The 14,982-nt window shown below is 43.6% G+C and overlaps 1 protein-coding gene across 2 annotated transcripts in view; it reads left to right on the top strand.

Moving 5' to 3' along the window:
* The window catches only part of ROR1 (receptor tyrosine kinase like orphan receptor 1), a 51,710-nt gene extending 42,104 nt beyond the window's left edge, over positions 1-9,606 (top strand). The window contains exons 7-8 of one of the 2 annotated variants that reach the window (XM_026074544.1): positions 2,649-2,860; positions 6,903-9,606. In XM_026074544.1, coding sequence (XP_025930329.1) covers positions 2,649-2,860; positions 6,903-8,327 — 1,637 coding nt within the window. In that variant the 3' untranslated portion in view covers positions 8,328-9,606. The remainder of the gene's footprint in view (positions 1-2,648; positions 2,861-6,902) is intronic. The other variant, XM_026074545.1, reaches the window with a different exon arrangement.
* The last annotated feature ends 5,376 nt before the right edge of the window (positions 9,607-14,982 follow it).

Genomic DNA, 14,982 nt, shown 5'->3' with positions numbered 1-14,982 from the left:
GGGGGGTTGGACTAGATGATCTCCAGAGGTCCCTTCCAACCTCAGTGATTCTGTGATTCTGTGACTCCTCAGCGGGTTCGGGCGCATCGGGCTGGGCAAGCTCGGGGGGCTCTGCATTGCCACCACCCGCTGCGCCGGGCCCCTTTCTTCCCTCCCCTGGGCCGTCGCTGTGCGACCTTTCGGCTGAGCCCATGCACCTTCTGCCTTTTCCGTATTTTTGCTTTCCACCTGGGATAACTGGGAGTTGGGGTGCTGGAAGGGGTCTGAGATCCTAGGACTGGTTCTGTCGTTTGATCTGAAATAGCTGAAAGCGGGGCATTTTTGGACACGTCGCAAAAGCCTGYGATTTGAACGTTTTGCTAGCAAATAAACAAGATTGGCTGGCTTGAAGAATTCCTGACAAGGATTTTAATTACCTCTCACCACTGCATTAAACTGTACCCACTGCACAGTTATATGGCATTATTATTTTAAATTGAGACAAACAGAGCTCTATCAGGTGAGTAGTGATTTAATTGTTAAATGCTAATCCGCATATTAAAAACAAAACACCATGTGGGACTTGCATTCTGCTGGTTTTGCACTGGCTGAAAGAGCCATTTGAGGCACAGTTTAATAAGTATTGTGCGTTCTGCCTCACCAGGACATGCCTGGATGGGAAATAGATTTAATTGGGATGGCTCCCAAGAAACCTATTAACCTAATGAGCCTTATTGGCGGGGGCTGCTACTTAATAAGAATAATAATCCCATTTGCCTGGAATAGCTCAGGTGATGAACCTAGCGCCCAGGTTTCCATCTGGCTCTTGTTGATGCTCTCTCTTCCTTCAACAGTATCTTCCAGTTGTCTCAGAAGTTGCAATAGACTCAACGGTTATGTAAAAATCTGTTGTCTCGAACGTGGGAAGATGTAAAACATGGAGCAATTCAAGCACGAGGCTTTGCAAAGGCTGAGCCTGGTCCTCTCTCCTTCCCCATGGGCTGAGCAGCTGTTTGGGCTGGCACAGCTTAATCGAAAACGAAGGGTCAGAAACGAGCACGTGGGGGGAGCACAGGGAGAGAGCGAGCCCCTAAGAGGAGAGCGGTTATGCAAAGCGGCATCCAGAAACATTTGAGCTTTGCCTCTGTCACAGCTTGAGCCAAGCCCAAGCTTCGGATCAAGTTCATGTTTAATTAGGAGCATGAAAGGTATCTGCGTGGGCCGTTAAGCACTTCTACAAATCCAGCTTGGAAAACGCAGACAAACAAACCCAGGTGACCCTGTATGAATAATAAAACAGTCCCCGTTTGCCAGAATCAACTAAGCCTGATCCTGCTGCAGACGTTCACCGTCTTCTCACAAACACAGCTGGGCTAAAATAACCCTCCTGCAGGTCAAGGTGATCTTCCAAGTTCCCCGGGTGCCCCGTAGCTCGTGTTTGCATCCACGCATACTTGCACTCTGGATCTTGGGAATGCTCATGCAAAATATCCGCCTGCTGCGGAGGCCGGCGCCGGCTTCGGCAGCTGCTGTGCCAAGCGGTGCCTCTCCCGCTGCACCTTTCCTCCAAGCTTCGGGAAGCCAGGAGTCAGCTGGAGGACGGCGAATGTCCGATGTCCCAGCTGTGCCTTGCTGGGCCCTGATAGAAGAGGGTTTCGTGTTTCTGAAGTTAGTTACTCCCTGTCTGTGAAGGAAGCTGTGCACAGAGGCAGCGAGGATTGCAGCTAGCCGTCGTGCTATGTTAAATAAACCAGCTTCCCGATGCCTCTTCCGCATCCTTCTTTTCCACAGCCTGTAGCCAGGTTGTACCCGCGCTCCAGCTTTCCTTTCAGCTATCGTCACTGTGTCCTAGTTGCCGGCTTGCTCAGATGCCACGTTACTAGTACAGAGCTGGCAGAGGGGTGGGTTTTCCATTAGCCCATTAAACCTATTAAGACCAAGTCCTCAGGGTGTAAGTACTTTTCTTTTAAAGATTATGCTACAACTTTGCTCTGTTTGGGCTTTTTAAACCTTTTTCCTGACTTTCCATGATAAGCAGCGTTGCTAGCCCCCCCCGAAGTTTTATCAAATTAATTTTGGGCCCTGCTGCCAGAACTGTCATCTCCGTTTCTTGCTGTTTCCCTGGACTTCCTCCCATTTCCCATGCGTTCTCCCACTTCTCCTGCTCTGGAGTCCTTAATCCTTCTGCTCCTGCCCCGCACAGTTAAGTCCGTCCCCAGCATTTCTGCTGCACCCCGCTGTGCTCTTACCCCTGGGCTCCCACTAGCAATGCGGCTGCAACATGCTTTCTATATATAAATTGCAAGTCCTTTAAGACAGGGGCAGTCTTTTACCATTCGTATGCAGACTGTAATTGATGTCAGTCCTGTCCTCGAGCAATTACTGTAATATTCACAGTGGTTAACATGGGCCATAACCTGACAATGTATCGTGCACATGCTGAAGCGTGTGCGTGATAACACGCGGTGTGGACCCCAGCAGTCATACACACGCCATTTCTGTTAATAAAGAAATACAGCAGCATTTAGGGTAGTATTACCCCTCATACGTTTCATCCTTCCCAATGCTTCTAGTTGACGCAGGGATGTATTCTGCTGTGCGGGCTCCTTCATGCACTGTTTTTTTTTCATTATGTTCATCTTTCTTTCCCCCCTTTTTTCCTGAACCAGATTCTAAGGATTCCAAGGAAAAGAATAAAATGGAAATCCTGTACATCCTGGTGCCAAGTGTAACTATTCCCCTGGCTATAGCCTTGCTCTTCTTCTTCATCTGCATCTGCCGCAACAATCAGAAGTCATCCTCCCCGCCRGTTCAAAGGCAGCCCAAGCACGTACGAGGGCAAAACGTGGAGATGTCCATGCTCAACGCCTATAAACCAAAGGTAGGCCTGCCGCTCCGCTCTGCCTCGATGTTCTCTGCCGGTGAAAGCTGGCGGTGGAATGCTTTGATCGGTTCAGCACTGAGATGTCACCAAGCTGACGTGCAGCTTGTGGGGCCTGCCGGTGCCTTTCGCTGCCCTCCTGGAGAGCGCTTTTCTTGTCAGCGGTGTAGGAAGTGTCCTGCCGGCCATGCGGAGGTCCTGCTCCACGTGTCCGTGTATCCCTATCAGTCGGAGCTGGAGGGTTTTGTAAGAAAGGCAGGAGCCGCTACTGATGGGTCTCGCAATTGCTTTTCTTGCTTGAAAAGTAAGAAACKTGGCTTAAGTTAGAAGTGCGGAGAAAGACGCGGGTCGGCATTTTCTCCGACAGCTTTTTCATGGTCTGCTGGAGTCTCATGTCATCTTTCACTCAGCCAAAATYGCTCCGGAAGGATTTGTTCCGAGTTTACTCAGGCTTACCCGTGCTCGCGGTGCAAGGACATCACCGGAAGAGCGCCTCGAGAATCTGCCCGCCGGCGCGGGCGATGTGCCGCCGCGGCGAGCTGCTGCGTGCAGCCCTGCTCGCAGAGGCGCTCAGCAGCCCTTGTGGCTGCTGTTGTTTTGCTTCGCTGTAATCCCAAGTTCATGAGGCATTTTTTAAAATCAGTTAAGCCTTATGCATGATTACCCTTGAGCTCCTTGCTTATTAGCAGGCCAGCCGATTTGCAAACGTAGGCACCTTGGGGGCTGCAAATGAGTCCTGCCACCTACAGGCAGAAAGAGGTCCTGRAAAGGTTATTTCATTGTCTTATTTTTCACCCCGTGCCAATTCGCTTTAACAGCTCGATGGAGACTGTTCTTYTGAAGCATTTCAGAGTGCAAGTGAACATCTACAAGTGACTACGACAGAACCTGTGTAGACTGTGGTATCTGCAAAAGTCAGACATGCCATTTGAGAAGCTGTTATTTTTGTTAGCAAATAGCAAAACGAATCCAAATTCTAATTTCACGAGGTTTCAGCAACGTGAACTACAAGCTTTGCTTCTTCAAATATTGCTGCCTCCGGCATTCCTTCAGGAGAGCTGGTCAGGGAGGGGTACGCCTGCTCTTTAGGAGCTGTGTTCTCCATCTCTGAACGAGGCCAGGAATAGTTTTAAGTTCAATAAAGCAGCTATAGGATGCAGCTATTGCTTGCTCTTAAATGTCAAGTTTATAGAATTAGCTTATAAAGAATTAGTTGTTGCAGATTAGGGAAGATTACTTAAGTAGTCCGTAGTGCTTGGGATTTGCAGGCACGGGCGCAGCACRTTGTGGCAGAGGAAAACTCCAGCTCGCTCAAAGCGTAGAAGACTCTTTTAAAGTTAGCAATGACAGTAAAGCCACAGTGTGGCTGTGCTGGAAAATGCAGGGGTGCCTTTGCCCATTCGTAATGCAAAATGCACGCGGAGACGTTTTTAAAAGGCAGAATGCTAACACTAGGATTCTTGTTTTAACTCATTGCACACACCCTGGGTGCTAATGCCAATGCTGACGTCAGCGATTCCAGTACAACTGTTGTGCAGTCTGTCCGTCCGGGGTAGTCGGACAGACTTTGGTCCTTTGTTATGTTCTAAATCCGCAGCCTCCCACACACCGAGCCAGCAATTGTAGCTTGTTTTTTTTCCTTTAGTTATTAATTTCCACTTTCATGTGCAGCTTAGAGCAGTTGAAAGCATTATTCATTAATACGTGCTTAATACCCAAATGTAGATAACAGTACAAAAACCATTCAATTAGATAAGTACCAAAATTAAATCTTGCATCCAACCTCCCTTGAATTTGTTGATAAATTTGGATTTGCTTCTCGGTCCCCTTTCTATTACATATTCGGGGTAAAATCCTGGCTAAACTGAAGACAGCGGGAATGTTGGCCTTATTTCAGTGAGGTCACGGTTTTCACCTGGCGTCCTGATGCACTGATGCCTTCTGCACACAGCGCAGGAAAGCCGCTTGCCCAGAAATGCTTGCAAATACAGACCACACTGTCTCCTTTTTATGTTTGAAGTCGTATGCTGCAAAAAGCTTTCGATTTTATTTATGCTAATTCTGTATTTTCCTACTAGGAAACCCAGCGCTCCCTGTTTCAAATGTTTTGATTGCCTTTCAAACAGAATTTTAAAAGAAAGGAAGTAGARTCCTATTTTTAATTACCGTATCCAGTATTAATGTCAGCTTTGGGTAAAAACACTCTTGGACGTCAAGCTCAAACTGAGGTGGATGCGTGTTTGCTCGTGCAAAATAAAAATGTTAGCGTTTCATCCCAAAGCCCGTCTCAGTTTTAAGGGATTTTAATTGCCTCCCAGAATACAATAAACTAAGCTCGTCTTGTCATCCAGCTAACGGAGGGAGCCGGCCGGCGCGCGGAGCGGTGGGCTTCGCCCTTGCCGCTTTCCCTTTGTGCTCGGTTTACTTTGGCGTGCTGCCTCCTGTGTATTTTACACTTCTTTACATTTTGTACACCGGCGTCTGACAAATACTTGTCAAACAAAAACTAAGCAGATTTATAGCCGCTTAACTTGAAATGAGCCCTTCCTGCCAAAACTTTATGACTTCATTTTCTTTCATAGTTTTCCACTAGGTTGGTTCAAGCAGGCCGAACCCTGCCTGAGGTCAGACAGAGGTCATTTCACTTTCATTACTAAAATATAATTTACAATATGCCAGACCTAAACAAGTTTTAGCCTAAAGGATTTGTATAATATAAACCATCTGTTYCTCAACAATATAGCTAATTTCCTGCCATCACCGTACAGTCTACTGCCTGCTTGCCTAAATGTCTTGATGATGATGACGATTATTTAAGCAGCATTTATCTGAAAATTGCAAGTGGTCAATACAATTAGAATTCATTTATTCTAAGATGCCACTTGGTAATGACTTTTTTAAATGTCAGGTCTTTTCCTATATTACCCTTGTAAAGCTGCAATTATAATATTCCGGGAATGCAAATGCTAAGGTTTACACTATTTTACTACATGTAGATCCAAAACTCATTAACCTTTAACTGCTACCTATGGCAATAGTGAGGACCCTGAATGACTGGTTTGGGGTGGAGGTGTTAGAGGCATGGGTGGAAGTTAATGTCTGCAAATAATGCAGCTTCTTTATGGCCTAAGAGTGAGTATATGCACCCAAAATACCAACAGAGTTTGAAAAAAACGAGCCCTCCTCCTCTGGCCAACGGCTCCTGTTTTTCCCGGTGACTCTGTCCTGCATGTTTGAGGACTGAATATTCAGTCAAGCGTGAGCAGAAATAATCTCCGTTGTACCCTGAAGGGTTAATGGAAAAGCCAAGCAAGAAYTGGCTACAAGGACGTGGTTTAAAAAAAAAAGAAAAAGTTTTCTGTTAGAACTTTAGGCCCCGGCCCAGGAAACACTTCAGCATATACTTAACTTAAAGTATGTGAATTGCCTCAATTCCTGAAATTAGTCAGATTCAATTTTAAGCATATAACTGCTCAAGTGCTTTCCTTTGCTGCAACCCTGATGGTTCCTGTATGTATTTATATCTATTACATACGGCTTTTATCTCATCTCGTGTAGAGGATGAAAAGTAATTCTAAATCGAGTCTGGCGCAGGCTGCCCAGGGAGACTAAAAGGGCGTCCGGGGCGCCCCGTGCCCGTGCCGGATGCGGGCGCCCGGGCTGACGCCGGTGCACCGGCGCCCGTCGCGCCGTGCTGGGGAACCGCAGTGCGGGCAGCTCTCGCGTCCGGCCGTCTGCCTTCTCCAGGGCCCTTCTCCACGGCAGTAACGCTGCGCGGGGRCAGCGGAGGAGAAGGAGGAGAAGTGATTTTCTGCCGGCAGCCGCATCGCAGGACCGAGGAGGTGCATGCTGTCCGGTGGGCACCGGTGGGGAGGAAGCTTCTGCCCCTTTCATTTTACACTCGAACATCTTCCTTTCGGAGCGGTATTTAGCGTTGCAATAAGCTGCAGGTTCTCAGATTTCCTGTGCGAAAAGATCTTTCACCTAAAAATAACTTTTCAGGTGTTTTTCTAACACCTTCTTGTTGTCATTTCTTTAACAGAGCAAGGCTAAGGAGTTGCCTCTGTCTGCTGTTCGTTTCATGGAAGAACTGGGTGAATGCGCTTTTGGCAAAATCTACAAGGGTCATCTCTACCTTCCCGGCATGGATCATGCTCAGCTTGTTGCCATCAAGACGCTGAAGGACTTTAACAACCCCCAGCAGTGGGCCGAGTTCCAGCAAGAAGCGTCTCTTATGGCCGAGCTCCACCACCCTAACATCGTTTGCCTCTTAGGCGTTGTGACCCAGGAACAACCTGTCTGTATGCTTTTTGAGTACATGAACCAAGGAGACCTCCACGAATTTCTTATCATGCGATCGCCGCATTCGGATGTTGGATGTAGCAGCGATGAGGATGGAACTGTAAAATCCAGCTTGGACCACGGGGATTTCCTGCACATTGCAGTCCAGATTGCAGCAGGGATGGAATACTTATCGAGTCATTTTTTTGTCCATAAAGATCTTGCTGCTCGTAACATTTTAATTGGAGAACAACTTCATGTGAAAATTTCAGACCTTGGACTCTCGAGAGAAATCTACTCAGCAGATTATTACAGAGTTCAAAACAAATCTCTTCTGCCAATCCGCTGGATGCCACCAGAGGCAATTATGTATGGCAAGTTCTCTTCCGATTCAGATATTTGGTCATTTGGAGTCGTTTTGTGGGAGATATTCAGCTTTGGACTTCAACCATATTATGGATTTAGTAATCAAGAAGTCATAGAGATGATCAGGAAAAGACAACTGCTGCCATGCTCTGAAGACTGTCCTCCTCGAATGTATAGCCTGATGACAGAGTGCTGGCACGATCTTCCATCCCGGAGGCCGCGATTTAAAGAGATCCATGCCAGGCTGCGCTCTTGGGAGGGGCTTTCAAGCCACACCAGCTCTACCACCCCCTCAGGCGGGAATGCCACCACTCAAACAACTTCACTCAGTGCCAGTCCAGTTAGCAATCTGAGTAATCCTAGATACCCTAACTACATGTTTCCCGCACAAGGTATACCACAAGGCCAAATTGCCGGGTTCATTGGACCACCGATACCTCAAAATCAGCGCTATATTCCAATCAATGGGTACCCGATTCCGCCAGGATACGCTGCTTTCCCAGCTGCCCACTATCAGCCGCAAGGTCCACCCCGGGTGATTCAGCACTGTCCTCCTCCAAAGAGTCGTTCGCCGAGCAGTGCCAGTGGATCCACTAGCACAGGGCACGTCACTAGTTTGCCATCTTCAGGATCCAACCAGGAAGCGAATATTCCTTTGCTATCTCATATGTCGATTCCTAGCCATCCGGGGGGAATCGGTATAACAGTTTTTGGAAACAAAACTCAAAAACCCTACAAAATTGACTCAAAGCAGTCCTCCCTATTAGGAGACTCCAGCATCCATGGACCTAACGAATCTATGATTTCAGCTGAATTGTAAATAAGTGAGGCCTTTGTAAATATAACTATTTACAACATAAACTAGAAAGTCGTAGAAAAGATTTATATTCAAATATTTTATTAAAGATCCTTCTGGTTGTTTAACAGACATTGCAACAAGTATCTTCTGTGAAGTTTAACTGCTTAACAGGATGGGCAGACTCAACCAGACAAAAATCATTGTGGTATGAATACTCAGCATTGTGAACGGACGCATTGTTCCTTTAAGTAGCAYCAACGATTCGAAAAGGGGAAGGGGGATTTTTCTTCTAATAAAAACATTTTATCATATGCTTTTTCACAGCTTTCTAAACCTCTGATGCGGTTTAAATCACAGAAACCTTTTATACTGAAAACATATTTTAATATTTGTCTCTTTTTTTAGGAGATGCAAATATTCAGAGATCTACTGGGTGTGCAATTTCAGTTCCAATAGCTAGTTAAAATGTCTGTAAATTTTGCAGTCRAGGATTATGTTTCAAATATGTGATCTGAGAGCTGGATAAATTACTTCAGGTAGGATTCTGGTCTTTTGTTAAGTTGGAAGTCTGAGTTCAGATTCAGACCAAAAAAGTCATTTTATATTACAGCATAATAGCTTGAGTTATCTACTTGCATTCTGGAAAAATCATCTGCTATTGTCTGCTAAAGATAGCTGGAGTTGTAAGAAATTGCCTTAAAGGAAATGAAATTAAAATATTTTAATTTCAGAACCTGAATCAACTTAGTCAAAGTTAACATTTCATAATTTTTATGGGTAGTTAAAGCAGAAATTTTATATCCTTTTGTTGCTATGCAACTGTTTAATGGAAAGGCTCCAAACCACAATTTTATGTATGACAATCAGTTTTCCCAGGAATATTTATTGTTGCAGATCAATATATAATTTCAGTGACTATGACTCCAGTAACCCTGAAAAAAGGGAAACTCACATTCCATCAGGCAGCAAATCCATTGATAGCGATTTTGTCTATCAGTTCAAATAATGTGAATTAGTGTTAACTTTAGAAATATGACATTTGTATTATTACTAAAATTCATTCAGGTATAAGCAATCTAGATTATTCATTTGAAACCACTTTAATGATTTACAAAAGTACTGTGTACATTACATTTTTCACAGACTTTTTTTGTACTGAATAGTATTTTTTGTTGTACACAGAATGAAAACAATCTTTGCTCAGTTGACAATGTTGTATAATATGACTATTTTTAACTTTTTGCACAAAAGTGTGATAATGTTTTGTACAGCAGAAGTGAAAATACATCTCTGCATTTTATATCTTGGTCTGTTTCTTTTTATTTTTAACCTGATGTAGATGTTCTTRAAATATATTATGGTGATACTCAGCCACTACCTTATACAAATATTTTTCTTTGTTTTCACTGCATGCGTTTAATCACTGTATTACTTGATGATTGATTTATTGATTATGGGCATTTCAATTAGGCAAGCATGAAAATGTAATAACAAAGGCTATTTTATAATTAAGATATGTGCATTTTTGTATTTCACRTGCCAGAGATGATATTAAACACTGATTATTTTATGCTGCTGTTTATTAAAACATTGTTTTAACATAAATATATCAGTATTTCCTCCATCTTGGTATAAGATATTTGAAAAGTTTAGTATTTAACACAAAAGTAAAACCTGCTCACACAGCTCAGGTAGGAAGCGTGCTGAAATACTCACGTGAATGAGGCATGAGAGTTTTGCCAATAATAGTTGAAGACAAATAACTGAGGCTTAAATGAATATTGGATCGTGCAAGTATTTCACGAGCATACAGAAGAACAGAGATGGCACAACCACACTGTGAGAATGAGACATTTTTTGCTGTGATGTAMTGGGTGCAGTTTAGCCCAGTACCAAGGGCTCCTCGCTTAGCTTTTACGTCCTACCGCATCATATGAGCTGCCACTGTATTGCTGCATCATCCCGAGCTGCCACGTGTGGCACTCTCCTTGGAGATTAACAGCTATCAGTAATTATATAGTAAGGATTTCAGTGACTGCTGAGTTGCTTTATGCATCTGAGATGTCATCTTCCATCAGGATTGAATTTCGGTCTGGATCAGTAAAGAAAATATGTTACATGTTAGATAAAATTTAGTTTYGACTTAAGATTTAGACAATAATTACATCTTACTAACTTCCATATCTGTGTCAGGTTATCAGACTCCAAAATGCTAAAAAAATTAGTTTTGAACAGAGATTTTTTTACAGCACTTGATCAGATGTTCTCTCTGAACCRTAGCTATTAACGTAATCAGAGGCCAGAGAACTGCTCTCTCTCTCACATACACGCATACCTTTGCAGCACTCTGTTGGCGTCTTGTTCACTAGAGTAAATATTGTCATTCTTGATCCAGCTTTTCTCTCATCYGCTCCAGCATACTTTTTTTGAGAAGTCACATCAGTGCAAACAATTCTTTTGCATCCTAAGCATCAAACACATTGAGAAAATAGAAGCCAATTTTTTTTTTACCAGTCTTTTATTAGGAGATTTCTTAGCCTACACCATTAAGGGCTTGAAATTTCAGCAGTACCAATTTAAAGTCAGCGAACCACTTTATAAGTATCTGGTTTCAGAAACAAAAGAAACCATATGCAGCCAATCAAGTTTGTGGTCCTTRCATTAGGCTGTTATTGCAAAATCTTCAGTAAATAACATGTTGTAAATAAAGTCAATGAAGAAATAAGAATCTTTGCACCATGGCTGCCACACAGATGTTAATGCAAAAACATGGCTGAAAAAGGTATCAAGATATAAAGATCAATGATATCAGGATATTTGCTCATCATTTTCAAGCAACAGCCCTCATCAAATGAGTTTATGAAAAAAATGAAAGTATCAGGAGGGCCCCTTTTCACATAGGAAAATTATATGTTCATGTGCTGGAAAAGAAAGCAGTGGAACCACCTATCAAGGGACATCTAGACGGATGGTTTCTGCAAGTTGGGAGGGCAAGTGATATAGGTCCCAGCAGCACCAATTTGAACTGAACATGTTAATGCCATAAGACAAGTCAATCCTGTGAAGGCAAGCATGAGCCACACTCAGGTAAAAATCTCTCTCACATCAGTACGATATATCCTTAGCATGCATGGGACTGCCATCTTCTGTAGGTAAGCAGTGCTCTGAATTTGCATCCTTTAATCACCCTGATAGGAAAACAACGGTAACCTAATGCTTAATGGAGCAGCAATGGCTGTGAGTCATAAAGTTGTCCCTGACACATTTTGTGGTTTGATGTTAAAAAAGGAGTTACAGTGCAAACACACTCAGTTCTATTTAGTTTTTCCTTTATTTCAAAGTTAGCTGGATACGGAAGGTTAAAATATTTTTCAGGCTCACAGAGTTAGAAGTAAGACCAGCACTGAACAATACACCTATGAGGACCTCTCCCTTCCCTTCTCCCCCTCTCAGCAAGTGAAGTTTGTGAACTCTGAGGCTGAAATCACAATCAGGGAACAAATGTTAAAGCAGAGAGGCAGGAATTCATGAGGGAGCAATTACAAGGAGGAAAAAATCTTCTAAGAACCAATTAGGCAATGTGGAAAATAAATGTTGCCAAAAATTAAGAAATTACTCCTCAGGTGGGAATGCAGACATACAGATGAAGGTTATTTTCATGGCAAATAAAGGATGAGGGAACTTTCCACATTCCTAATGCTGGATACTAGAGTCATCATATCTTCTTTCTTCAAAGAGACAGAACAGCCAAGACTGTTGGAAATGTAATAATGGACTGAGAAGCTCTAGAGGTTTGGAAATAAAACTCCGCATAAACAGTGTTTAGCAAGCCTTCACTCTGGAGAATCTCATTCTCTCCAGGTTAGCTTATATTTGCATAAAAGAGAATAAATATTTGCTGGTTTAAAGACCAAAATGCAGAGACTGAAATGGAGATTTGTATCCTTTGTTCCCACAAAGGAGTGATTATAGTGGGTTTGTGTGTTCTCTGGATTGAAAGCAGAAGGTAAAGCAGAGAACTACTTGCGCAGAAACTTGGGCTGGAAAACTCAGAAATACCAGTGTATGTTTATCCAGAGCATGAGAAATTGTCAAAAAGGAATCCATTATTTGCTTTGCATGAATAAGGATATCCAAGCAGTTTGCAGGCTTGGCAACACGCTATCACACTTGCTTGTTGTTCCCATACTGTTCTGTAACCTACATTTGCCAGGAGAACTTTAAAATGTCCACCTAACTCAAAACACTCCTGACAGTAAGTCAGGTAATACAAAAACTGTCTCAAGTACAAACACATGTTTTTCACCATGGACTCAAATCTATTAAATGAGTACCTTCAATATCTTTTGGCTCCAGTTTCTGTATTTATCAAAAGGTATTTGGCTTTTTGGCAGGATTCATTCTTTTTGGGATGTCTAAAAGTTGTCTTTGTCTCCTCACAAAACCAAGTCATTTGATCAAAAGACACCTAATTTCTTTTGTCCTATGTTGTTAGGCTTAGCTTGCTCAAGGTGGGCCAGGCACAGCTCGGACTAGAATGAGAGGCGCAATATGGCCATGAATGTCTCACTGGCTTCTGCTAATGGGAAGAGGCAGAAGGGGCTAAGCCACCCTCTGTCCTTCAAGTCTGTGTCACACCAGGCGTTAGGTGCACAGAAGCACTAATGTAGTTGTGACTTTAGCATCTCCCCTTCAAACTGCAAACATACGATGAAATAACTGGTTATAAATCATATATTTTAATTAGAAAATCATGAACGTGATAGAGCTGCAGGTAGTGAAAGAGGGCTGCCTACACATGACAAAGATGGTAATCCCATAGGAAGGCCAATCTTGTAAAAAAATCTTTTTGTTGTTCCTTATGGCTTGATATAAAACTCACTGAAAGCCATGTGTGTCTTTGCATTTATTTCAGTAGTGTCTGAATTAGGCTTTTTTTTTTATCCTTTTGGAGAGAAGAATGTTTTAACAACATTGGTGAGACCCTGGTGCTTCAGTGTGTACCTATGAGAAATGTGTGTCTTGCTGCACAAGTTCACAAGCAGCTCTGGTGTATGCACAGAGCTTGTTAGAAAGCGAGTTCCCAATCCAGCAAAATGAGACACGCTCACACATTCATTCCAAAGAGATTAAACTGTCTTGAGTTCCAAAGTGCTAAAATAAACAAAAAAAATGCTCAAGTTTTCTTTTTTGCCAAAAAATTACAGTATCTTAACTGTATGTTGCAATGCTTTAACGAATATTTTGTTTAAAATATGAATTCATCATCTCTCTGGGGTCAGGGAATGGAAGGAGCAGGCATGCCGAGCAGAATTACACCATCTCTGGTTCAGCTGGAGAGCCCCAGCGGAAAAACCCAGGAAGCTGGGCTTCTGTCTGGTTGCAGCTAATGGGGAACACCCGTCCTCTGGAGGAGACGCACGAGCTGGGTGTCAAAACAGCCCCTCCTCGTGTCCCACCGACGCGGTCTTTGATTCCTCCCCTGGACCTGACAATACTTTTACGTTATGTGAATTTGTACCTCGCCCCAGATCGACGGCTACGTTTTTGTGGCCCGCAAGCCTCCCCCTTCCTCACGGGATGTTCCTGGAATCCGAGGAACAATTTTTATCTCGCCGTGGGCTTTCTTTTATAGGAGGGGAGGGCGCTGCCCCCGAGTCAGTCACTCTCCATCCCATCATATTTCCTCCTGTTTGATCTCTCGAGGATTAAAGTTCAGTATATTTCAGGACAGTTATATTGCTGAGGTAATATAAAATTATTAAAAACAGAGAGAGAGACAATATTGTGACTACACATCAAAAGCTCTTTAAGACAAAGGAGGGAAAATTGACTCGAAACTGGAATTATTAGAAGCATCTGTGGTGTCCGTTATTTTCCATGTAACAGTGCAACACACTGTGCAGTGGTGTCTCTTTCAAACCGGCAACCTGGTACTGCCTTCATTTGCTGGTTTGCACCTTAAAAACCTGTTCTTCTGCTCCGGCAGAGGGGTGCAGCAACGGCTGGGTGAAGGATTTTGACTTTACAGTACAACCAAAGGAACATTTTCCAATGCTGCAACCTGCAGCCTGTATGAAGAAAATGCTGGGTTATTTTTTCGCTCACCGGCAGGATTTTAAAACAAAACAGAAATATCTCTTAGATTCACAAGAAGCACATGCATTTATCAACCGCAGCGGGTACTTGGAGTACAATGTGCATATGTGTGTTTATACAGGCGGGTACATGTATTTATACACACTCAGATGTTTTCGGTACTCATTCCCACAGTTTAAAAAGACGCAATAACATTTTGAAACAGTAACTAACAGGAGCCAGGATAACATTCACTTCCAGTCACCCTCAGTGTAAACATTTAAGTGAGTTTATTCGGGTAGATCCAGACCTGCAGAAGGCACAATTGCTGCCCTTACGGTGCGGCCCCTATATGGGTCCCTATAGAAGAAGCATTGCCAGGCCCCGTGGGAGGGGGGAGGCAGATGACGAGCAGAATACCTCATTCTTGAAGGGGGGGGTAGGGGGGATCCTTTTATTTTTTCAAGATTTTTCCCCAAAAAAATCCTCACAAAGAGGACAAGCGCCCCTCCACACGGCGGCACGCAGTTAGCAGGTGAACAAAATGGCGGCGCGGCGCGGTTGCTAGGCGACGCGCGGGCCGCGAGGGGCCGGCGGG

Source organism: Apteryx rowi, unplaced genomic scaffold (assembly GCF_003343035.1).
Source record: "Apteryx rowi isolate R43461 unplaced genomic scaffold, aptRow1 scaffold_39, whole genome shotgun sequence".
NCBI classification, from domain to species: domain Eukaryota; kingdom Metazoa; phylum Chordata; class Aves; order Apterygiformes; family Apterygidae; genus Apteryx; species Apteryx rowi.
The sequence above is the reverse complement of the archived record's forward strand: the minus strand, read 5'-3'. Positions and strand labels throughout refer to the sequence as shown.